Genomic DNA, 25,241 nt, shown 5'->3' on the forward strand with positions numbered 1-25,241 from the left:
GGATCCCACGTGTCATTCAACATTGGCCTGGCTAGTGAAATCGGCATGTGAGCTTGGGGCTCGATACCTGTAGCAGGCAGGCAATGGCATCGTTCCCAGGTGTTCACTATGTGCGTACGTGTCTCATCTACTCCGCGCATCACTTGTCAATCCGCCTTGCCCTTTTTCTTTTTGTTCGCATCTTTGCTCAGCTTTCTGTCGACTTGCTCTTGAACCTTTTTTCGTTCAGCCTCGCCTTTCTGACACAACTCCTTCTCCTTGACTATGAACTCTTCACTCTCGGGGTCCATACCGATGAGGCTCTCTAGCAGCTTGATCTCATCAGCCCAAACCTGCTTGTCTTCGATTGCCTTGCCTTGACTGTTTTGGCGGTCAATGGGCGTCTCAAGTACCATGGGCATTCCCTGAAAAGCATCGTGGTTCATGACGCTGTGGAAAGCACGCAGACCTAGGAAGCCGGTACCGATATTGGCATGGAGATCGCGGTTGGATTTGAATGGAGCCTTGCTATCGTTTACTACAATGAACGACGGTTTGTCAATATCCCTGCCAGGCGTGATTCCGTGATGCAAGGGAACAGGGGTCCAGTACTTACAGTGTAACGCCTTGAGATACTTGGCCCCGACAACCGTGTTAAAGGCTTGAATCGTCTGATGGAATGCATCAGGCGTTCGCAAATCGTAGCCAGCCGCGAAGGCGTGGCACGTGTCGATGCAGACCCCCACACGCTCCTTGTCCTTGACAAGGGCGATTATGTCCCTTAGGTCCTCCCAGGTAGACCCGATGATGTTTCCCGCACCAGCCATGTTCTCCAGCACCGTCACCACCGTCTTGGTTTCCTTGTGCGACTTGTTCAGCTGCGCGGCGATGCGGCCAATCGCCGCTGCGCGCGAGTCCCCAAGCGTCGATCCTGGATGGAAGTTGTACAGCTTGATGCCAAGCAACTCGCACCGATGCAGGTCATCGATGAAGCTCTTATACGCTTGCGACGCTTTTATCTCGTCCGACTGTGCGAGGTTGACAAGGTACGACCCGTGTGGGAGGACATGCTGGGCGGCGTTGTAACCGTGTTGCTCGCAGTTGCTGTGGAAGAGGTCGCGCGCCTCGGTTGATAACGGGGGGTTGTCCCACTTGCGTTGGGACTTGAGGAAAAGTGCAAACGAGTTCGCGCCAACCTGAAGGGCGTTGTTGATGGAATTATGAACGCCTGCGTATATGTATGGGTCAGAGTACTGATTCTTTCAATTAAGGCATACTGTGAACATACCCCCTGCTGCACTGACATGAGCGCCGATATGCATATCCTTCCCAAGGACGGAAGTCGCCGTCCGCTGAGTGAGTGGCATGGATTCATCCTTCTTGTCCCTGGATTTGCGTTTCTTGTTGACGTTGATAGATGATGCAGCAGACTTATCGTTGTCGCTTTTCCGACGCATCGGCTCCGTTTCAGCCTTTCGCTTGGCCGTCATTGGAGTGTGAGTGGATGGGCTGACTATTTTTTTACCTTGTTGCAAGACCACAGGTTTCTTGCGCGGAGATGAACGAACCATACCTAGAACTGGATGTGCCGTCAAAAGTTAATGGACCAAAGCGATCAACGAATGGGAATTTCATGAAAAATGCCACCGTCATGCGAGAAATGAAGTTGGTAGCTGCAATTCTAGATGGCTTGGGACGTGCCAAGTTGCTGAGTCACTAGAGCAGCTGGTGGTCAGAGTGGCATGTCTTGGTGTAATAGTTGTAATACGTAACGCTTGCCTAATTGAACACGACACAATGCTTGCATGCAACGCTTTCACTGAATGTCCTGCACAGGTCCATTCACTGAACTCCTGCGCCGTGGCTTTAACTGAATGCCGAGCACAGTCCCGTTCACTGAACCGCCGCATACAGTGGCTTCGATGAATATCTTGCACAGCAACTTCACTGAACGGCGGACAACGCCGTTTTCACTGAACGGCCAACACAGCCGAATCACCCTGCAGAGTAATACTTAACTCGTCATCCCTGCTTTTCGCTCTTGCGTCAGTACCGCAACATGACAGGAGCAAACAAAGAGCGCAAAATGGCTCAAGTATGCTCACTCTGGTGCATCTGTCGCGCCAAGGTCCCTGTAACGTGTTAAAGTCCGGGTAGTTAGTTATATATAATAGTATCTACTTTCACGCCTATTTAAGCAGGTATTATAGACATCTAGTACTCCTTAGTAGGCAACAATACAATTAAGAATACTAATAGACTGATCATTAACTTATCCTACAATACTTAATTCACTAGGGATGTCCCCAGAACGGATCCCCTACTATCTGTTGCAATAGTATCTAGATTTATTCATAATAATATTGCATTATGACAATGTAATAACTTTATTTCCTTGCGCTATTTACCTGCAATCGAGGATTGGGACGTTGACGCTATTATTGACACCCTTATACAGCAGACTAGAAGTCCTGAAGCAATAGGAATAGTTCGTATTGCCTGAGATGCAAGCTTTTAGTATGACTGGATAAAATGAAGGCTTACATGCGGTAGATTTCTCTAGGTGTCGGCAAATATTCTTGCAAGCGAAGTGGCCTGCCTGTCTAATCAGTTAGCTAACGATAGATACGTAACGTATATATATATATATCCCCCGGCTACAAGCGATTCTATGCTGGCCAGTTCTTTCTACTTCGGATACGCATTTCAATTGAACACACGGACTGTATTCTGACTAGAAGTATACAGATGGTACAGTACTTCGTAGTTTCTTCTGGTTATGGTGCCTGATCGGCGCACTTCCCTTGGCTTTGGTCTATCTCCGGCCCAGGCACAATGTTTTGAAGAGAAAACTCTCTAGGTAGAAGCGAATAAAGTTTTTAGCGTATAGGGAATGTTCTTGAGATAGCATTCTGCTCCAGTTTTCATTCTTTGCTTTCCAACAACATAGGCTGTGTTTTTGCTCGAAAGGTCACTGAAACATCAGCTCAAATATCTCTTCGCCTCTCTATTCTAAGGACTAACCATCCCATAATTTATTCGGGCAGACAATTTACAGTGTTTCAGGAATTCCTCCGACCCTCATATCGCAACAGCTGTGGATGTTTACAAGCTGCAGAACAGGCGAAGTAGGGCCAAGAAGCCCAAATTACAGACCTATAGAGAAGCGATTACCGTCAATAAATTCTACAGGTAGCAAAGAGCTCACGCTACTCCATAGACTAGGATTCTTTCTCATCTTTCGCGAACCTCGCTTCAGCTCAGCTTGACATCGACAAGATATCTCAAGAGGTCACAACAGCTACCTCGCGAGAGTGGCGGCACGACCTTGGAGCCGCTGTATCGACCACATGGATATCGGTGAGCGTTGAGCAGAATTATATTTAGCTCTGAGGCGACGAGCGTAGTATTTTTTGACGGTCACGACACAGCGTGTTCAAGCCAATGAAGCAACTTTAGACAACAGAAAAGAAGTGTCTCATATGGACGAGCTATTTCGAACAACTATAGCGAGGGCCTTCAATATTCAGACTATATGAAGCAAGACTTCCTGGAAGCCTCAACTAGTACATCTTCATCCCAAGCACCAGCCTACGGGAAGTAGTAATTGGTGGACAACAAACAGGCACGGAGTTTTCCATCCATCCTTCGACTGCCAGCCGCGTTCTGGAAAGAAATGTGAACCCTATACTCCCGGAGGCATATATACCCTTGGTCTTCGGACCTATACACTTGGTATGTGGACTTTGACAACTGGACTAGAAAGACACAGATCAACAACGGTGACATGAGTGATTTACAGTTGTGTGGTAGTATATAATACTAGATTGGCCATCTGACATGTATGAGCGTCGGTACGATTGACGCCTAACATGCTTGCATGGTGTAATGGTCAGCACACAAGACTCTGATTCTTGAGACCGTGGTTCGATTCCGCGTGCGAGCTTACATTTTTTTGCTGCAAATTTTTATTTTCTATTGAGTTTTGTACCATAGTGGCTAACCATACAAGCTTGCATGTTGTATGTGTAATGGTTACCGCAAAAGATTTTCTGGTTCTTAAGACCGCGGTTTGTCCGCGTACGAGCTTACATTTTTGCTGCAAAATTTAATTTCCATTGAGTTTGTACTATAGTGGCTAACCATGCAAGCTTGCATGTGTGTGTGTGTAATGGTTACCGCAAATGATCTTCTTGTTCTTGAGACTGAGGTTCGTCCGCGTACGAGCTTAAAGTTTTGCTGCTCTAATTGAGGCAGTAAAGTAAGTAGGCTTCGATTTTTTGCCTTTGTTACTTTACGTAATAAGTAAAGTACGTAAGTGTTATGGTATCGGGCTTAGCCCGATATAGGAGAACGGAGGGAACCAAGGGACCCACTAGGAAGAACGCACACAACTAGAAGCCCTAGTTGCCAAGTAGTTTTCCCTCCTTCAAGTCTTTTAATAAACATCATTGAGAGCCCTAGAGCAGTTGCCTAGTAACTCCGTAACAGTAAGGCAAAAACTTATCCACCATAATATATAATACATATATACATACATACATAAATGTTATGGTATCGGGCTTAGCCCAATATAGGACACAAGATAGAGGGACTACGGACCCACTAGAGGAACGTACATAAACTAAAAGCCCTAACTAACTATTAAGTAGTTTTCCCTCCTTTAAGTCTTTTAATAAATATTATTAAGAGTCCTAGAGTACTCGCTTAGCGACTCCGTAACAATAAAGTAAAAAATATTTTTTTTTGCTTCTGTCTATGTAAATGTATTATAGTATTGCTAAGCAGCTGCTCTAGAAATCTCAATGTTGTTTTATTAAAGGACTTATAGAAAGGAAGTCTACTTATAAGTTACGGCTTCCTTTATATGGAAGCCCCTTAGGTAGTAGATCTGTAGTCTCCTGTATCTTAGTTGCCCTTGTCTTCTGCTATAATTGGGCGCAGCCCGATACCATAACAAACTGGTATGTTCTTTTTCAGTAAACTTACTTAAATTCTCTAAAAAGCTAATTATATAAGCTTGCATGGTGTAATGGTTAGCACATAAGATTCTGATTCTTGAGACCGCGGTTCGATTCCGCGTGCGAGCTTAAAGTCCAAATATGGTCTTTATTTTTGCCATTTTGTTTTAAATAAACTAGATTTAATATACCAGGGCATCTTAGCATAATGGCTAACTGTACAAGCTTGCATGGTGTAATGGTCAGCACATAAGATTCTGATTCTTGAGACCGCGGTTCGATTCCGCGTGCGAGCTTAAAGTCCAAATATGGTCTTCATTTTTGCCATTTCATATTAAATTAATAAGATTCAATATACCAGGGCATGTTAGCATAGTTGTAAGGTGCGCTACAGGCGTATAGGCCTTATAAGCGAATGTAAGGTGCAGTGCCTGTACTAAGTGCGGATACTGGTAGATCTTTTGACAGTTTGGCTATAGGGTCGAACGGTTAACTGGTCTATTGTCTATATAGGCACAGCTCCCTATATGTATTACAATAGTGGCTAACCGTACAAGCTTGCATAGTGTAATGGTCAGTACGCAAGGTTCTGATTCTTAGGACCGCGGTTCGTCCGCGTACGAGCTTATATTTTTACTGCTCTTTTTTTCTTTCATTGAGTTTATACTATAGTAGCTAACTATACAAGCTTGCATATTATATATAATGATTACCACAAAAGATTTTCTGTTTCTTGAGACCGCAGTTCGTCCGGATACAAGCGTATTTTTTTTTTGCTTTTTACTTTTATTGAGTTTGTACTTATAAAATTATAGGTAATGCAGAAATATATAGATTAAGCTAGAACACGCGTCCTTACTAAGATTAGGAGGGACAGACTCTACGCGCATTAACTTTGTACAGAGTGTAACGCGCGGATCAGTTGACGACAGTTAGGTAAGTAAGTGAGCCTTCTTTCAGAAATCGAGTAGTATTTAAGACTAAAGCTTGACCCTTCTTGAGTTTTCGGGCTTGCGCTCCTTTTGTGGCCGGGGCATACCCTACTCCTAGGCTGCCCCACCTTCCTGTCTACCCGGGCTTTACCCGTGCGCCCCTGTCCACCCGGTCTTTACCCGTGCACCCCTGTCTACCCGGGCTTTACCCTGCTAGCACACAGACTGCCTTACTTTTATTACCTCTTAAGTGAACTATTTTTATCCTTAGGAGTACTTTCCACAAGTACTCGTGTGTTCCGTCCGACATGCCTACTTAAAGAGTTAGTTAGTTTCCAGACACTTAATAAATAATGATTTATTGCTACTCCATAAGCAAAACATAGTGTATATATATTTTTGGCATCTAAGTAGTATGCAGTCTAATGACTAGTACCTGCTGAGTAGCAAAGCTAAAACTAACAAGTAGATAAAAAGACATTAACACGTAATAAATTGCTGATTTTGTGTCGGGGTAATTGTATTGGCTTACTTACAAGCCAAACACCAAAATCACTATACCTAGCAAACTTTCAGGATGCGAGAAAAAAAAAACGTGAACTATTACAGCTTCAATGCACAATCAGGGCAGGCCAGGGGAAACAGTTAGCATTAGTTGGATTGGAGAGAAGATAATGAATAGGGTAGTAGATCTTGTCCTTCCCCTCTTTGTAGCACCATATTGTTTTTACGGCTCATTTATCCATCCCTACATCCCAATTCAGTATAGCAATGAATAATCAGACAACATTATGGGCCAATATATATAAATCTAAGCAAAATTTCCGTATTTTACAACTACCTTATCAATAAATTTACCGGCTCTTCGTAGCCCTCTCATAATGAAACAATGGGGTGGTTATTCACTTGCGGAAGTTCATGATATGATCTGTAGCCCAGGGACTTCGCCGTTGGAGAATTGCCCCTTATACGCCGAGTAAAGCTTTACGACTTCCTTAACATACAGGTCATGATATTCATCAATATCATCCTGTGACGGCTGGTATCCGAAAGTGGTTGGTACTTCTATCGGCTTTCCAATGACAATGTTGACCCGTCGGCGGTACGGCATAAGACCGACATCGTAGTTTAAAAGGCCACGACCGTGGAGCGCGGGAATCGTAAACTTGAATACCCTGAGTACGAACATCTGCAATTTGTGAACCATCGGGTGTGTTGTAGGGCTGAGCTGGTCATACAGGTCGTTTTCGCCAAAGCCGATGACAGGGACTAGATCAGCACCGGTCCGAAGGGCCATCTTGACGAATCCCTTGCGGCCCTTGAGTATGAGTCGTAGAGAGCCAGGTTGCGCTTCCAAGGACTCACGGGCACCGCCAATCACAATCGTAACAGCGCGACCCCGGCCATCATTGTCCGGCCCACCCTTGGACAAAATGTTGCGGATGGACTCCTTCGAAACCGACCGGATACCCATGGCCAGAATCCAGTCGCGGTATAAGGGAAGGCGGAAGTTGGAGTCGAGTGTCAGCAAGCTATTAGTGATCCCAGGGAACTTTTCCGAGAACCCTAGGGCGTTGGTTGCAAATGCGCACCATGCGCCGTGGGAGATGATACCATGGGGATGGTAGCCCATGATATATCTTCTGTTTGGCGGCAATTCGTGCGTCTTATGCAGTTTCATGGGGTAGTATCCGGCAAACAGCTTCCAAAGTGGTAAGGACCTGAGCCATTCGGACCGATATGACAGCGTTCCATCGGTTGGGGAGGTAGAAGCCGTTAAGTGTACCAGATACGGCACCAGAATTGGCCATGACAGGGGATTGGCGCAGGTGAACCAGAATATAGATACTATGACGACGATTGACATGCAGTGGAAGAAAACAGCCGCTGTCTGTAGGCGTCGGGTAAGCGGGATACGGAGCGGGGCAAATCGAACGCCGCCGGCTCTCCACGCCTCCTGTTCGTATCGCTCATGCAAAGATTCACACGATAGCGGGGGGTACTCTGTATTGCTGCCATCGATCGTTCTTTCTTTTGGACCCCTCTGCCTTGTCTCGTCATCAGGCAGTGTGACGGCATTCGATTTTGGTCCGCCATCTGGTGCTGGGGATTCCCTGCCATTCACCATGGCGCTGGCGTTCCATTCGCTATTCCTCTCGGCCGTTGCTGTTGTATCACTTGCTGGTGGGATCTGTCAGGGTGTCAGATTCTGAATACGTCGGAGCCCATGGTAGTTTGAAAGTAATGAACTAGCCACTGCGTGCATTTCCAGGCTAGCTTCGCGGCATTTCCTGGACGAAGACATGGAAGTGGTAATATTACCGGTTCATTTATATCTTGTGCTTCTGCCACTGCAAGGAATTAGCAACAGTATCGGCACACCTCGTAAGGCTTGATCGATTCGAGTCTACAAGTCTGCTGCGGCAGCCACAAATAACTTGCACCAACCCTCCAGGCTGGGCAGCTTGGCAGTACGGAGTAGGAGTACATGGTGAGAGTATACAACTTACTTGGTCGCAACGACACATGCTGCGTGATATCAACGCTCGCCATCGAACTTTGCGATATCCTCACGATACAGCTCGATCGCTGAACAACGATTGCTTAGCTGCCGCTGAGTTCAAGTAAGTGGGCAGGCGTGCTGCAGGGTGTTGGTCGCAACTGGAAGGTATACTTCTGGAGTCTGACTCAACTAGCATGTGACCCGAGGTGCGATGTGGGTACATCTAAAGGACAGCCGAAGGTACTCCGTAAGCTCTACAGCTAATCGTACCACGCCCCACCTCAAGGTGGTGCTCACCACCAAGCCAAGCACTAACAGGCACTTTGATAATAGCTTTCAATCTAACTATATTTTATACTACCAAGACTGATCTCTCTAGTATAGACATATATATATTCTAATACGCCTTTTAATGTTATAACGTTTTGCATTACTGATAAATGCACTTCTCACTGTAGTATTGAATTTCTTTCACATTAGGACAACTTTCTTTCAATTCTGAGCAATGACATTAATTGCTTTAACCTACTATTTGATGGGCTTATCTACCTACTAGGTTCTACTAGTATTGAGAACCATATTTTTGATGCTCAGTAGAGTTTCTGGGCCCTTTCTGCTTTCTTTAACTACTGGATGTCCCTTATTACCTGCATTGGCTCTACAGTTGTAGGTAGTCAAGGAACCTCGAACTAGGCGATTAAGGTTAATGTCCAGAGTCTCATTTTCGATATTCATTCTATCCTCTTGCTCTCCAGTAACCTCCCTAGCTTACTATACTTAGTGCAACGATCGAGCCCATTGGGAGACAGTTAGGTAAGCAAGTGCGCCTTATTCAAGCGTGAGGATATATTCAAGACTAAAGCTTGTCCCTCTGTCCAAGCTTCTGCAGTTCCGTACCTCTAGTAGCCCCTAGAGTTAGGGCAGACCCCACTGGTCTGGGCCTACTCGGCTGTCCGGCTTTAGCCGAGCTTTACCCTTACGCCTAGCCTTACAATTATTATCCCCCTCCTATAGGGACCGTCTCGGTCTCGTTTCAGGAGTTTCCCGGCTAGCATTAAGATGCAACAGAGGAAAAGGGGGTCCGCCTGGACTAGGGCTACAACGAATCAAGGATCGTGACATGGGGCAGGATCAATCTATTGGTGTTCTTGATGCTATTGTTGCCAACCACCAGGTGTCCTCTGTGCCTGCTTAAATAGCGCAGATGTGGACACCGTTACGCAACTAACTACCCGGACTTTAACCCCGTTACAGGCCCGTTGGCGCGTCGGCGCGACACATTATTTAACCTAGTTCGAATAGACTTACCTCGTTTATCGTATCTGCTTGCCTCATTGTCCTTAATCGGCATCCTGGCCTTCTAGGTGCTGACCGTTCTCGGTCGCTAGTCGGCTACTGCTAGTCGTATTGTTATAGCGGCCGTCCTCTGCCTAAGGCTGTCAATCTGGTTGCTGTCGCGTCTCTCGCACTTGCCTTTGTGCCCGTTTGGGCTCTGCCTTAGGCCGTCAATCGGTTGCTGTCGCATTCGTCGTGTTCATTCCGTTGCTATGCTGCAACCATATTGTAGGGTGGCTTAGGTTTCGACACCCTGGGGATTCTGGCCAAGGTCGTCGCTCCAATATATATCCCCATCGCGTCTTTGTTGATTTTCCTTCTTTTCTTTGCTTCCTTAAGAATGCACCACGATAATTCGACGACTTTTTGGCAGCATTGACGACGACAGCGACAGTAACGACAACAACAAAAACGATACAGCCACCTGAAGTCCAGCATAACTCCCTCTCGCAAACGATCCGCGCCGGGCGGGACCTTAGCCTTCTCCTGAGGTTAATAGCCCTAGTTACCAGCGTAGGGAGGCCCGGCGTCGGTCTATGCAGAGACGGGTTTTGCTGCGGCTTTGGGATGGAATTGTTACGGAGTCGCTAGGCGACTGCTCTAGGACTCTCAATGATATTTATTAAAAGACTTGAAGAAGGGAAAACTACTTGGCGGTTAGGGCTTCTAGTTTATGTGCGTTCCTCAGATGGGTCTGTTGGTCCCTCCATCTTGTATCCCATATCGGGCTAAGCCCGATACCATAACAGGAATCCCTTTCGGTGAGTCCCCCCGTATGTCCCCCTCTGCTAATAGGACTAGGGCTGGGGCTTCTTTGTGTAATGACGAGAGCGATATAGGCGACGTTGACGGTACGCCAACTCCTCGACGGGTTGATGAAGGTAAGCAGCCCGCTGTAGCCTCCCCTTCGCCTTCGCCTCCAGTCTTCGCTTGGGTCGGGGTTCGGTTGCATCCCAAAGTCGTTGAGCCAGTTGGACTATCTCTTCTCGGGTATGATCTTCGATGTTCTTGTATAGGTTGATCTGACGTTGCAATCCCGGTAGTAGCTTACCGAAGTAGGTATACGCCCGCTCGGATTCTAGTGCCCTTTCGAAGCAGTTTTCAATTGAGTCCAAGTAGAGGCTGAACTCCATTGGTGACTGGCCTTCTCGTTGTTTTGCGTTTTGCCGTTGTATTGCTAGGTGGGCCCGGTAGTTGGCCCCTCCCTTTAGCAGGGTGAGGGTCCATTCTTGGAAAAGGTCCCAGTCGTTCTCGGCTGCGTCTCGGCGGTCTTTCGGCAGTTCGTCCAAATATCTTTCCCAGCGCGCCCGTCCTTGGGCCTGTATATAATCCAGGGCTATGAGAATTTTCTGGTAATCTTTCTTAAACCTTCGCCTTGCTCTATTGAATACGCAATTAAGGTCGTTAAGCCATTCCTGCCTCTTCTGGGGTGTAGTAGGTTGCCTAAGTTCCGGGATATTCTTTACCTCGATTTCGCAACTGCTTACTGAGGAAGCGTCGGATTCTTGTCTGGTTCTTTCTTTTGTCTTTTCTTTGCTGGTTGTCGGTCCCTATCCCCAGAAGGGTATGGAGTTCCTTTTCTCGTTCCTCTAGCTGCCGTAGCTCCTGCAGCTGGGCTAGGCCGTTCCCGTATTGCAGCCAGCTTTTCTGGAACTAATGGTTCCTTGTGTGCACTCACTTGCCGTTGTATCGAGGGAGCTTAGCGTACTTGGCGTTGGAGAGGTTTCCTAGCATTGAGTTTGTTTCCGCCTTCCTGAAGGACGTAAGGCGTATCCCTAGTGCTGCGTGTTGTAGGCGGCATCCTTGCTTAGGTGACTAGAATACTCCGTAGAAGCTTTAGAATTGTAATGATCGAGCCCGTTGGGAGATAGTTAGGTAAGCAAATGCGCCTTGTTCAAGCGTAAGGATATATTGAAGACTAAAGCTTGTTCCTCTGTCCAAGCTTGTAATTAATGGGCGGGCCAGTTCGAAGACAGTCAGGTAAGCAAGTGAGCCTTCTTTCAGAAATCGAGTAGTATTTAAGACTAAAGCTTGACCCCTTTCAAGCTTCTGTAATGGGCGGACCAGTTCGACGACAGTCAGGTAAGCAAGTGAGCCTTCTTTCAGAAATCGAGTAGTATTCAAGACTAAAGCTTGACCCCTCTCGAGTTTCCATGCTCACATTCCTTTTGTGGCCGGGGCGTGCCCTACTCCTAGGCTGCCCCACCTTCCTGTCTACCCGGGCTTTACCCGTGCGCCTAGCCTTACACTGTTGGTTAGGTATAAGTTGGTCATACATTTTTGCATTTAACAGACTACGACTCGTCCTGATAACAACAAGTCATATCATAATAAAGAATAACGAGTTAATTAATAATAGCTGATTTGGCTAAATAAAACACTCTCAGTCGGCCCTAGTACTTCAGCCAATGCTAGAGCTAAAACAATATATTATCAACTAATAATAAGTGAAGTCTATATCCTCGGATCATTGGCTGCTGACGTGCTATAAGTGACCGAAGTGACCGAGCACTGATTAATAGAAGTAGTGTTCCTACTTGCCAAGATCAAGTTGATGTTCGTTCTTCCTCATCTATCCTGGCCATTGAAGCGAAACTACCATTAAAAATCCTCTATACTACGACTGCCTCGATGCCTTGGTCGCCAGGTTCTGTGTTTGTGACAGCACAGCTGTCCCCAGGGACCGTATTTCTATGGCAGTGTACTCCGTACATGCGTCAGAGCTGGGTGATGGCTAAATTGCCTGGCTGCGGATTGCATGTAAGAAGAGGGGGCCAGGTTCCTGCCCAATCGATTACTTACAAGCCCTAAGAACTATCACTAGTACAATACAGATGGCATGGGAATTGATGCAAAGCACCTACTAAACAATAATTCGTCACTCAGTTGGGGCAGATTGAAGATGTCTTCAATTCTCTATGGCCATTTGGACACAATCCTTTTGGTTGACCGAGTCAAAAAGTTTGATTGCCTTGCCCGGGCCTCCCTGGCCTTTCACAAGTTGACAGCCTTGCGGAAGTTCTCGCCAGCATAGATGGCCTGGTCACCAAGCTCTTCTTCGATGCGGAGAATCTGATTGAGCTTGGCTAGACGCTCGGACCGGCAGGGAGCACCAGTCTTGATCTCGCCGGATCGGATTCCGACGACAAGATCGGCGATAGTGACATCCTCGGTTTCACCAGATCGGTGAGAAACCATGACACCCCACCCGTCGGCATATGAATCCTTGGCAGCCTGGATCGACTCTGTTAGAGTACCGATCTGGTTGACCTTGAGCAGAAGCGCGTTGCAAGCTTTCAGCTCGACCGCCTTCTTGATACGCACTGGGTTGGTGACAGTTAGATCATCACCGACAATCTGGATATCCTGGGACTTGTAGAAGTAGCTCCAGGCCTCCCAGTCATCCTCAGCAAAGGGATCTTCGATGGAAACAATGGGGTACTTCTTCGCCAGGTCAGAGTACATGGCGGCAAGTTCCTCATATGTGATCCACTTGGCTGGATCGCTCTCGGGATTCTTGAAATCAAGGTCGTACTTCTTCTCTGCCTCCTTGTAGAACTCGCTCGATGCAACATCCATTGCAATATTCATTTTGCCTGTGTAGCCGGCCTTGTCAATGGCGTCTGTGATAAGGTCAAGGGCTTCTGCGGCAGTCTGAATGTCAGGAGCAACACCACCCTCATCACCAACGTTGCCGGCAGACTGGCCATATTTCTTCTTCGCCAGGCTCTTGAGCTGTTGGTAAACCTCAGCACCCTGCCGCATGGCTTCCGAGAAAGAAGGGGCAGCACTGGTTGATGCCACTGTCAGCATTTTGACGTTTGCCAAAAATATTGGTTGCAACTTACGAAGGGACAATCATGAACTCCTGGAAGGCAAGACGGCCACCGGCGTGAGAACTTGACAAATCAGCACTTTCCCCCTTACTTTTCAGTCAAGGAAGTCTCACCCGCCGTTGAGGACGTTCATGAAAGGAACGGGCAGGACATAAGGCTTTTTTGTTCCGGCGAGGTCCGAAATGTGAGCATACAGAGGGACACCCTAAAATACCCCATCAGTATTTCTCCGGCTATCATGCGAACAAAGCGATGAACCTTTTCAGCGGCGCCGGCCTTGGCAACAGCTAAGCTGACACCGAGGATGGCGTTCGCGCCAAGCTTGGTCTTGTTGGGAGTGCCGTCGAGTCCGTTCAAGAAAGCATCGATCTTGGATTGATCCTTCACATCGATGGCCTCTTTGATTAGGGCAGGGCCAATGATGGCATTAACGTTGTCGACGGCCTTGCCAACGCCTTTGCCGCCCCATTTGGACTTGTCACCATCGCGTAGCTCACAAGCTTCGTGCTGGCCTACAATTCAGAATAAGCAACACATAAATGCAAACGGCAGACAAAGCTGGCGACGAACCGGTAGAAGCTCCGGATGGAACAATGGCGCGATGGAGCCCTGTCTCGGTAACGACGTCAACCTCAACAGTGGGGTTGCCTCGCGAGTCGTAGACTGATCGTGCATGAACCTTGGTGATGGCCATTTTGAATGAGATATATGAGCGTATCAGATTTCTCTAAACGAGTCATCGTGTTAGGGCGTGTATATGAAGAAGATAGGGGCCACAATGCATTTCTGGGATGGGAGAACGCTAGATCAGGTGGGGGCAACAATCGTGAGCAATTCAGAAACGTGGATAACAACTGGAGGCAATCCTCACGGCGAGGTATCTTGCACTCAACCGCGTGTACACAGGGAGTAAATGCCTAGGCTCCTGCCTGGTCGTTGCAATTGTCGATGGATATTGAGTTTCCCAGAGAGGGGTGTCAGGCACTTGACGACGGAGGTGAGAGGGGAAGGTGGACTGTCAGATGGCGAGATTGAAGTCGATTTGGGGGAGGGGACGAAGGAAGCGTAGACATAATGAAATTAGATCATCATGTGAATACGCACCTGAACTAGACGTCTCGAGTATTTTTTTTTCTCAAAAAGAATTAGCCGAAGGGGGAAGATGTTTGAGGTTTTTGTTGAGGGAGAGGAGTAGACAGTAAGGTGCGACCCGATGAGTAGTTAAATATTAAGGTGGGGCATCAGGCTTTGGAGCTACGTTGGGAAAAATGATCTCATATTCGTCGCATGGCCAGAAAGCTTCAGCTGGCCAGCCATGACTCAAATCTTTCCAGGCCTCTCGCCAAGTTTGAAGCCTACCATCGGCCAATGGCTTCGATCCACCGCGCCATTGTCAGATGCCTTGTGCACTACCGCCAAAACAAATATTGCGGCAGCTTCGAGGTACCTGCTTTATGCGTCGCATTTTGTGGACTATTGGCCTCGAAGCCTTGTATCTATCCGCCTCGAGCCTTGCTGCGAATTTGAGTGAGGATTCATATGGCGTTGAATGGATGCGACTGGGTGCCACTTGCTCATTCGTGAGCCCCGTTTACTAATGTAACGATAACGCCTGTATTTGTGGCATTCAGCTGGGACCGAGCCAGGAAATGTGTTTCTTCGTTGCCGAAGCACCTTGCCATGCTCCCATGGGTTTTACGCATCTTGCTATTAGAAACGCTCTTTCATCCTAGCGGCAACCGTCCTCAGGTTACCGTATACTTTTCCAGGCGGCTTGCCGAGGATGAGGCTAACAACCGATTCCCGTGCCATGTGTATGTTCCTGAATCCTCCCAAGATGTGAATCTTGGAGTCCGCCAACACAATTCTTGTGCGGCTAGCATTCTCGATGGCAAACTTGGTCTTGCCATCCTTGCCGGCTATTCGACCAATGGTACGAGTCTGGCTGTCACCATGCATGGTCCTTACGTCCTTGATCTCAAATGTCTCAATATACAGGTCGTCTAATCGCAGCAGAGCGACGGCATCATCGACATCAAAGCCCAAAGTAAAGGCCCTGACAAAGTCCTCGCCTTTTTGTAGCGCACCGGAGTCGATGGTGTGCTTTGAGGTTCTCAGTTCCACGGTCTTTCGTTTAATGTTCATTCGGCATTGCAGCTTCAGGTGCTCGACTAGAGGAGGGTAAATGGAGGGCCATGATTGCTTCAGAGGGGTCATGCGGTGTGGCGGTACGGGAACCTTGCGGATCTCAACTCTGGTGACAGGGTCCTATCTCACAGTCAGTCACAAAAACATCAGCCCCATGTCTTGGTAGAGATGCTGGCGTACGATATCGCTGGCCGGTGCGAACCGTGGCCGTCCCTCTTCGTCAATGGCCATGGCGTCATCGCTGTCAAGTTCTCGTGGCGCCGAAGTGAGTGATTCGGTGGCCATGTGATCTTTTGCTCCAAGAAGGAATTCATCATCGCATTCTGGGGGTTTTCAGGTCAGCTCATCTGGGCGGAAGTAAAGAGTCGGATATACATACCATGGCCTGGAACTGCCATGTCAACGCCGAGCGGGGCCTCGGTCCCTTTCAAGGCTGTTGGTGCGGGCATGGTGATGTGCCGACACTATTGCACGACGGCCTAGGATCGTAGTACTATAGTTGATTTGATTACGTCGCACAAACTACTCCGTCAATGTAAGTGTTTCAATATTGTCAAGTCGTCTGGTCAGTCGTAGAAACCGAGAACCCGATTGAAGGCAGCACTTGGCTACTTTGGTGTGTTGCGAACGAAAATTTGTGGTGGCTTATCTATGTTTATCGATTGGTCCAGCTCGCCAAGAACGACGCCAAGAACCGACGACTAAGTGGTACATGACCTGCACTTACGGTTCATATACTTAAGTAAGTACTGTACAAGTTCCGAGTAATTGCAAGTACTACTTAGGTAAGTAAGTACTTATCGCACGATGAAGGTGCATGAAGTAATAAGTACTGTACGGAGTAATACTCCTCCGTACATGCACATACTGTACGTTGTAGTTGTACACTTGTATTACAAGTGCTTTTGCTTAAGTATGTACTCCGTACGTACTGATACCAACATGCCAGCTGGTAGTACTCCGTACCAACGCTGAGGTCATTGAAGTACTTAAAACTACAGTACTTACAGTAGTTGTACGGAGTACTTAATACCACTATTACTTACTTACCTTCATGTAAGTACTTGACTTAAGCAAGTACGGAGTAGGTTCTCCGTACTAAGCACTATTTCGACTACGCGGCAGAAGCACTGCAAGTACAACTATCTACCACATGTAGGTACCGGCTGGTACCGATTGTTTTCGAAAGTCGTCGTCTCGGCCCGTTCTTGCCACAAGAATACCATCGCACTTCTTCCCATCAGCGCAATCGCTTGACCTGAGCGCCATGAACCGACATAATGTCTAAGGGCGTCCCTTTCTGGCTTATGGGGAGTTTCGTTCGAGCAGCCAGCCAACAACCCCAAGTCATAAATGGCCCTCTCCGCAGCCATTTGTTGCGACCTTGCGACCGTCGATTGTGGCCAGTGTCGTTGATTCACTCGCAGTCATCAGTTATTACGAAACCCCAATCCTTCCTGTCCATTTTTCCATTTGATCTGGATATCGTTCATCCTTCGGCCTCAATCAAGCATCCTGCGCTTCACAAAAGATGCTGTCAGTCCGGCCTACGCCCTGCGTTCCGTTGGCAGCTGCAGCGAAGAAGGTATAGCAACAATCCACGCGCAATTTCAGGACGCCCGCAGTCGAAGAACGCGACATTGCCAGTCACCAAAGCTGGTAGTGACGATCAAGTCGGTTGCGCTGCCGATGGAGAAGAAAAAAACCGCCACGACATCGAAGCCGACTCGTTGGCTTCTTCCATGTCCAAATATCTTCATCTACCAAAAATGCCACATCGTCCGACAAAAGAAGAACTTCTCGCTGCGGCGAATGGGTTCTGGGAAAGAGTCAGAGTAAGGTTCAAGTGGATGTCCATCAGGAGCATGCGACCCTGGAATATCGATGAATGGGGTGCCTTTGTCTCGTGGTTCATGCTCGGCCATCTTGTTTGGATACTCGCAGGGACAACAACCTTTTTCTCCCTCCTCATCTTTTCCATCAACACCGTCTTCGCACAAGGCAAGCGTTTCAAGTCAGCGGCGTGCGAAAGTCTTGGTAGCACTAACGGTTTGTAGAAACCCTGGCAAAGTGGGTTGGGGACTACTTGACGCAATCTGCTGGCGTCACGGTCGTTTTCGAGTCCGCCATTGTCCCAAAATGGAGAAACGGTGTTATCGCCTTCCGCAATGTGTTCGTGTCTCGACGGCCAGGCCAAATTGAGTCATCCGTCAGCAAAGGTTCATTCGATGCTGCGGCCGTGGCGGCAGCAGGACGGCATCCACAGATTGCCAATGCAACTGGCGTGGAGGACGATGGCAATTACACACAGTTCGATGTGACGATAGCGAACGTCAATGTCACGCTGTCATTCATCAATTGGTGGAATGGCAAAGGCTTGCTCAAGGACGTCGAGGTAACAGGAGTCCGCGGTGTGCTGGACCGAACGTCAGTACGATGGCCCCTGGGTCAGATTGACCCTCTGTCTTACCGCCACGCGCATGAATCGGGAGATTTCGAGATCGAATCTTTCAAACTTGAAGACCTATTGTTGACAATACATCAACCGGACGGATTCCGACCCTTTTCAATGAGCATCTACTCCTGCGAACTCCCTCAGCTGCGCAAACAGTGGCTTTTCTACGACTTTTTATCAGCTAATCATATGTCGGGGTCCTTTGATGGCTCACTCTTCACAATCCACCCGCGCCAGACGCACGGCGTGGCGTCCGGGCACGACCATGGCATGGCCTTGGCAGGGGTTGGAGAGTCAAACGCCTGGAAGAGATTTAGCAGGCTTAGGATAGATGGGCTTAAGATTGATCATTTGAATCGCGGCGTGGAAGGGCCATTTGGATGGATTTACGAAGGAAACGTTGACATCGTTGCAGACGTCATGTTTCCGGCGGATACCGATGACGGCATCACCAAGGTCGTGTCCGACTTTTACGACCAGCTCGAAGAAGCAGTAGCATTGAACCGGGAGCGGTTTCTGCAGCACGGCGCTGATCCGGTGCCCACCCTTCACCGCTCTGGACATCTCTCGGAAGCATTCGGCAAGATGGAGGAGCAGCGGACCGAAGTGGACGATAACGAACGAAACGAAGAAAACCGCCGGTACCTTATTATGGACTTGCGGATCCACCTTAATGATGTCAAAGCCGCTGTGCCGCTCTTCACACGAGACATATCTTACATTAACCAGGCGCTGGTACGTCCCATCGTCGCGTACATTAATGTCAAGAGGACATATATACCCATCGCCTGTCGCATTATAAAGCGTCTAGGCGACTTTGACGGCAGCTGGACCGTGTTCGACTGCGGACTCATGAATGATGCGTCGGCCGAGATGTACGAGGCTTTTGCAAAAGATGTCGAAGACCAGCAGAGCCGCGTCCGACGGTTCAAAAAAGTGGGATTCTGGACACTGTCATTGGCTGTCCATGCCCTCTTTATGGGCATGGCAGGCAACGTTGTTTGACGGAGCCCCCCTCCTTCCACTCTTTTCTCTACTGGGTAGTTGTGTTGGCAACGCAGCGCAAACCGAGGTCACAATCAACGGCCTTCGAGCCTATACATGTCGAGTCACGAAGTCAATTGACGCGCGGCGTTGGCGTGAAACCAGACGTAGCAAGATATCTCCGAAAGTTGCTAGGGACGTTATGTGGGCGTGGTACAGTCACCGCGGACGAGGCAAGAGTCACGATCTGTCGAACGACCTAAAGTAGGTATCCGCGAAACAGGACAAAGGACGTAATGAAACATTCCAAGGAACAGGGCAGGTTCTCAAGTTCGTTGTTGCCTTCATTCTACAGCTCTGGCAGAGCGTTCCCCTATTCAGGCGAGATTTCGGCCCGGTTGCCAAGCTCACATCCATGTCTAGAAAACAAAATGCCAGGTTGCAGAACCAATCTATTTCAATGCGCTGAATGCAACTCTCAAGCTACCACTTCCGTGTCAAGAGAGGGGCATATTCGTTGCTTCCACTCCGAAGTCTCACGGTCCCCTCCACGGTCGTAACGGTTCTACCGCAAGTGATCTATCTACCCGTGTGTACGGCATCAACCCAAAAATTTGGCGTTACAGAGGCGGGCTCCGGTGACTTTAAGATGCTCAGCCCAAGAATTCGAGAACACGTTCGCTCAGGCAGAATGCGACGAATATACTGTACGCAACCCCAGTCCGAGAAATGTTAGCCGGCCAGCAATGGGACGGGAAAGTCGAGATTTCCTCCGTCAGCCACTTCACATAAAGTCATCACTATCAACTTGTCAGCATCGCTGTCATCAGTCCGCATATTGATGCAGGCCAGCATACTCCCCGAAATCATCGTTGTCGTATGTCGTCGTATCCGTCGTGTTAGGCCGGCTGGCGACGAGTGAAGCTTTGGTCTTGGCGGCCTTGGACTTCTTGCCACCTTTATCAGCGGCCTTCTCGTCCTTCAGCTTCTCATTGCTCAGGCGGGTGAGTGCGCTGGCAACCTTCTTGACTTGATCGCTGGACAAATCCTTGGCGAGCTCCTTGACGAACTCCTCGAGGAAGAGGCCGTAGTGCGCCTTCTTGGAATTACCTGTAATGATGGGGGCAATTGTGGCGCGCAACAGCTCAAACTGCTTCTTTGTATGCGGGCTGAACAGGGCGAGACTGGCGAGGTTGACGGTAGTTGTGGGGTCATTCGAGTCAACTACAACGGCAGTGCCAATGGTGGGAGCCTTGCGACCACTATTTATGCCCACCTGGCCAAAGAGATCCTCCGCATGATGGAGGTCAGCTTCCTGCTCGGTGCGGCGCAGGCGCTCGCGGCGCTCGGCCTCGGTCTCGTCGTCGTCACTTTCTTCGTCGTCCATGGCGCGCTGACGAGCACGTTCAGCTTGGTGTTCCGCGACACGCTGTGTCTTTGGCTTCTTGGCGGCGGCGGCGGCGGCGGCGGCCTTTGCTTTCATTTCCGCAGCGTGCCGGGCTTTCTCACGCTCTACCTCGGAATCCTCGGCAGCATCCCAGGAATCAAGCACCTAAGAATATCATCAGTACATGCTAGCCAACGGCTGTTGGCGGTTTGGCCCAGGCTCGGAAATGGAATCTTTACATCACTATCGTCTTCTTCATCGCCAAATTGGCGTCGACGAGCAGCAACGACTGGAGGGGAAGAGGGGGGGGTACTGGAGTCATTCGACTCGTCATCTACAGGGAATTTGCCGTCAGCAGCTAGAATAGAACCACGACGTCGCGATACACTATCCAATATTTTTCATGCAGAATGTTTCCTCGGGAAGTGCAACATGACAACGGTGGGTACGTTGTTACGCAGAGGCTGAACTCGAATGGACAACCATGGTTGAAATGAGCCGTTTCAATGGCCCAGGTGGGAGAACAAGGCATACCGTGTTTCTGGGAGGGCATGATGCCGGCTTTTGTCACTGAATTTTTCAAAGAATCCGTGCGGTAAGTAAGATTCGGTTGTTGCGTCAAGAAATCGCAAAGCCATAGGACCGTGAGATGTTTCTGATGCAAGTAGGAAAGCCGGATGTGGCGGAAACGTAGAATAGGTGGTTAGGATCAGAATTTTGGTCCTGATCTTGCTCGTAAGTGCAGGCAGCGCTATGGGCGGGGTTCGTTCCATGTTTCACTTCAGCCTTGTCCAGGGTTCCCACTTATTATCCCTAAATTAGCATTAACAGAGTTTTAAGTACAGTATGCTTCTGGTTCGTCTCTGCAAATGAAATAACATATTAATATTAATAATATGTTGCATATTGGTGACGCGAATAAGCGCCAATCTACTTATTTAAATTGAGTTTAGCAAACACTGTAAGCTTAAAAAAAAATCCTTTATAAGACTTTAATTTTATTTTATAGACATTATCCTTAATATTATATTGATAACAATTAGTGCAATTTGTACAGTATACACATATTTATACTTCTTAAATACTGAGAGAAATGCAGCATTTACTGTATTTTCAAATGTTAAGTAATTATAGGATGCTGGTAATAGCACTGTTATACTTTTAAAAATGTCAGAGTAATTTTGAAGTATTAATTATGAAATTTGCATCTGAAAAAGCACATACTGTATTAAATATAATTAATTACAAAGGTTATATATATAGTATTTAATCTGTGATTAATCCTACCGTATACGGTCGTACAAAGAACAAGGGGTTTTAATCTACGAAGTAAAGGGATTATTACTTGGAACTGAATCCACAAGAGATTTGACCTGCCCTGTCGTCCAAACTTCATCATCGTGCATTATTAGAGGGCCACTAACATACATACATACTTATATACACCCATTACATGTGCATTAGCTCTACTTCATTCGAAGCTGTGCCACAGAACCCGCCAAACTTAATCACCCAAGCCAAGATCTTGTACGAAACCAATCAACCGCAACTCTTAATATTTTTTCTTTGTCAGCCTACCTTGCCCCCCTCCCCTCGCAGCTCTCGGCGACACGGCTTGTCACCGTCTTCGCAGTGTGCATAAATTTCCTTTGGAACAGCTTCGATCCCGACGACCAGCGACACGGCCAGTCACGGTTACCACCCACGCGATGTCATCACGCACGCGGTCCTCGCAGGCTTCGGATGATAAGACCGATGCAAAGATAGATTGCGATGCGGGCACAAATCTGCTTTGTCGCATTCGCAATATGTGGCAATTTGCCAACTTTTGTCAATGGGTCTACATTTTCGGTAGAGCGGCCAACATTGACGACTCCGTTGATGTTGAGGTTTGCCAACCCGTACCGCTAGCGCAGTATTGAAGTCGCTAATTCACCGCGTGCAGCATATAGAGGCCGAGTGCCTCAACCCACACTCTACCCTGTTGCCGGACCTTGCTCTTGCGGTCCTCAAGTTGGTGTCGTCGCAACGTGGGCTAACGTATATTGTCCCTCCCTCCCCTGTTTCTCCATGACATTCTTAATGCTAACACATGTAGTCGCGATGTACTCGACGACCAGATGCGTAAGATGTACACATCCAAGGCACCCAAGGAGAGAAATCCTTTCGGTAACGAGGATAACGCTCACAAATTTGCCGACTTCGATGTATTCACAAAGGTACACTGCCATTACCCGTCAAATAATCCGCTCGGGCATACATGGCTGTATAGTAACCGCCTTGTCCGTAGATCCAAGTCCTTCAACGACTGACGCAATGGGCCATGATTCGTCCAGAGCGCCTTCGTGAAAAGATGGATGAGCAGAGAGACGTTGAACAGGCCAGCTGGGTACCTTTTGTTCTTGGTTGTTCTACCGCCGCCGGCGCTAACTTGACGCCCAGCGAATCGAGCCGTACGGTTGGGACAAGGAAGACCGGACCTACTATGTTCTGGATGACAATCGCGTATACCGATTGAGCGAACCCCCCCAAGCACCCCCTCGGACGAAATCAAAAAAGGGTAAAGCATTCCGAGCCCGACAACAATCCGGCGCAAGGCGGATGGCCAATTCCGCAGATCACAGGGTCGAAGGTGGCGGCAAGGTAGAGCCCGTTGATGATGGACTTGGAGGCCATGTTTGGGAGTGCATCGCCGTCACACTCCAGGATGTAAGGAGGGTTCTGGAAAGTCTGTCCCGGACACGAGACGGAAATGAAACAACGTTGCGAAAACAGCTGGAGATGCACCTTGTCCCCATCCTGGAAAAACAGGAGGAGTCACAAAAACGTCATCAGCTGCAGAGAGAGCGAGAACTCCTCAACCTGGCCAAAATGGCTAACGCGAAAAGGTCAAGCCGACTGGCGGGCAAGGCTGAGCTGCAAAAACAGAAAGTCATGGACATGGAAGCAGAGCGACAGAAAAGAGAGGCCGAGGAAACCAAGCGGAAGGAAGAAGCAGAGCGCTTGAAGTTGGAACGGGCGCGAGACTTCAGAATGTTCTCGCGACAGCGCCGCTTGCAGGAACGAGAGACTCGCCGGCTTCAACATGAAGAAGAGCTGGCACAACTGTCAGCGGATAGTAAGAATGCTCACACTACTGCTGGCCGAATGTCAGAACGTCGACTACAAGCGGAGATGCAGAAAAGCAGGCAAGCCCTCCAGGATCTTGAGGATGACTGCGAGGACTGGGTATTCGACTGCACCTGCGGGTTGTATGGACAAATCGATGACGGCACGCATAGTGTCGCCTGTGAGAGGTGCAATGTTTGGCAACACAGCAGGTGCCTGGGCATTAGCAAGGACGAGGCCGAACGTCCCGAGTTCCGATTCATTTGCAGTCCCTGCAAGCGACGCGGTGAAGCCGACTTTGCCCCCCCTAGGACTGTGATCAAGTTAAAGCTGAACCCGTCCGGCCGCTCCGTCACCAATCCTACGCCTGCCGGGCATACTGATGTCTCGCCCGTCATCCTGGGCCCTGAGGACCGCTTCAACACCATGGAGCCGCTGGTCCGATCTCCCGTCTCCACGGGTCGAGACCCTTCTATGCCCATGATGGGACAACCAACACCACCTCAACCGCCATCTGCCCATGACGGGATTACTACTTTGCACCACCTTAGCATCATCGGTATGGCTCACACTGCGGGTGGATCTCATTTTCAGCCCACCACGGTGGGCAGGGCTGTGACGCAGAACGAGGCCATTCGCATCCAACCAACACAATCTCCCTGCCTCGATAGTGTCCATGATAGAGCTGCCATCGCGGAGCTGGGAGTTTCTCGAACTTCAACGCCCGCCAATCCCGCTGCGGCGACCGACAGCAAACAGCTGGCACGAAACGTCGATCCATCAATCATCGACGTGACCGCGCCATCCACTATGGACCGTCAGTTAATCTTGGAGGTATCCAACACTTCGCATGAACCGGCCTACGGCGAGAAAAGCAGTGCCAGAGACAGCAACACAGTTCACAACCTAAATATTTTGACGGAGAATGCTGCCGGAGCTGGCGGGGCCTAACATCCCATCCATGCTTACACCCAGTCCTTCACGGCAGTCAAGGTCATCCCTGCTGGCCGTTTGCTCGCGGTGGCTACGGTGACAAGCGTCAGCGAGACGCAACCCCATTGTCAACATCGACACCAGCCTACGAACCCAGAGTTTGAGGATGTGCCTCATCATCATCGACACGACGAGGCTTCTTTCTATCGCCAGCTCCGTGTCCTTTTCAATGTTCAATCAGAATTATGATACACAGACAAGTCCGATCGAACACGAGGAAGGAAACGACTACGCGTTCGGTTCCGGCAGCTCTGCCAGGGACACATCTCAGATTGCACAAAAAAAGCGACGAAATAATTCTGAACGTTTGATCAGTATGAAAGCACCGTACGCTCTGCACCGAAACATATGTGTCCCACCGGACGTTTGTCAGTTTCTGGGGTTCAAAGGACCAGGACGCTCCGTGGAACCGACACGAACCATATTCCGATACGTTGCTTTGAGTCCCTGCAGAACCTCAGCACTGGGCAGGTATAGCCATGCCCGCAACGTGTTACTCCAGCTGCGGCATATTTTTGGGTCATTGTGCATGAACGTCGTCGCTCTGTCCCGTGCTTGTTGTCCTCCAACAGGGCGTGAGGCGATGGTGCCGCACGATGGCACCGAGCAAGGAGCAAGGA

General features: G+C 48.8%; 7 protein-coding genes and 3 non-coding genes across 10 annotated transcripts; 5 read left to right on the forward strand and 5 right to left on the reverse strand.

The window, feature by feature from the left end:
- Positions 1–146: 146 nt before the first annotated feature.
- On the reverse strand, positions 147–1,469 carry DCS_06462 (apurinic endonuclease; the record flags this gene model as incomplete). The annotated part of the gene is made up of 3 exons (XM_040803752.1): positions 147–517; positions 596–1,207; positions 1,268–1,469. 3 exons carry the CDS (start codon positions 1,467–1,469, stop codon positions 147–149), a joined length of 1,185 nt encoding a protein of 394 aa, XP_040653856.1.
- Positions 1,470–3,853: 2,384 nt separating this feature from the next.
- Positions 3,854–3,925, forward strand: DCS_t78. The gene has a single exon. It is a non-coding gene; the product is annotated as a tRNA-Gln (tRNA).
- A 1,072-nt stretch (positions 3,926–4,997) lies between these two features.
- On the forward strand, positions 4,998–5,069 carry DCS_t79. Its single transcript has one exon. It is a non-coding gene; the product is annotated as a tRNA-Gln (tRNA).
- A 95-nt stretch (positions 5,070–5,164) lies between these two features.
- DCS_t80 lies at positions 5,165–5,236 on the forward strand. The gene has a single exon. It is a non-coding gene; the product is annotated as a tRNA-Gln (tRNA).
- A 1,552-nt stretch (positions 5,237–6,788) lies between these two features.
- On the reverse strand, positions 6,789–7,505 carry DCS_06463 (uncharacterized protein; the record flags this gene model as incomplete). Its single annotated transcript, XM_040803753.1, has 1 exon — positions 6,789–7,505. The coding sequence occupies one exon, from the start codon at positions 7,503–7,505 to the stop codon at positions 6,789–6,791; it is 717 nt and encodes a 238-aa protein (XP_040653857.1).
- A 5,199-nt stretch (positions 7,506–12,704) lies between these two features.
- DCS_06464 (Enolase) lies at positions 12,705–14,240 on the reverse strand (the record flags this gene model as incomplete). Its single annotated transcript, XM_040803754.1, has 5 exons — positions 12,705–13,500; positions 13,559–13,609; positions 13,660–13,751; positions 13,805–14,058; positions 14,117–14,240. 5 exons carry the CDS (start codon positions 14,238–14,240, stop codon positions 12,705–12,707), a joined length of 1,317 nt encoding a protein of 438 aa, XP_040653858.1.
- Positions 14,241–15,256: 1,016 nt separating this feature from the next.
- On the reverse strand, positions 15,257–16,143 carry DCS_06465 (KH domain containing protein; the record flags this gene model as incomplete). Its single annotated transcript, XM_040803755.1, has 3 exons — positions 15,257–15,814; positions 15,875–16,017; positions 16,074–16,143. 3 exons carry the CDS (start codon positions 16,141–16,143, stop codon positions 15,257–15,259), a joined length of 771 nt encoding a protein of 256 aa, XP_040653859.1.
- Positions 16,144–17,463: 1,320 nt separating this feature from the next.
- On the forward strand, positions 17,464–19,154 carry DCS_06466 (mitochondrial distribution and morphology protein; the record flags this gene model as incomplete). Its single annotated transcript, XM_040803756.1, has 2 exons — positions 17,464–17,529; positions 17,766–19,154. 2 exons carry the CDS (start codon positions 17,464–17,466, stop codon positions 19,152–19,154), a joined length of 1,455 nt encoding a protein of 484 aa, XP_040653860.1.
- Positions 19,155–19,959: 805 nt separating this feature from the next.
- DCS_06467 (eukaryotic translation initiation factor 3 subunit EifCj) lies at positions 19,960–21,073 on the reverse strand (the record flags this gene model as incomplete). Its single annotated transcript, XM_040803757.1, has 3 exons — positions 19,960–20,685; positions 20,760–20,878; positions 21,055–21,073. 3 exons carry the CDS (start codon positions 21,071–21,073, stop codon positions 19,960–19,962), a joined length of 864 nt encoding a protein of 287 aa, XP_040653861.1.
- Positions 21,074–22,229: 1,156 nt separating this feature from the next.
- Positions 22,230–24,579, forward strand: DCS_06468 (uncharacterized protein; the record flags this gene model as incomplete). The annotated part of the gene is made up of 5 exons (XM_040803758.1): positions 22,230–22,409; positions 22,466–22,560; positions 22,619–22,739; positions 22,811–22,909; positions 22,963–24,579. 5 exons carry the CDS (start codon positions 22,230–22,232, stop codon positions 24,577–24,579), a joined length of 2,112 nt encoding a protein of 703 aa, XP_040653862.1.
- Positions 24,580–25,241: the final 662 nt, after the last annotated feature.

Source organism: Drechmeria coniospora, chromosome 03 (assembly GCF_001625195.1).
Source record: "Drechmeria coniospora strain ARSEF 6962 chromosome 03, whole genome shotgun sequence".
Lineage (NCBI taxonomy): Eukaryota > Fungi > Ascomycota > Sordariomycetes > Hypocreales > Ophiocordycipitaceae > Drechmeria > Drechmeria coniospora.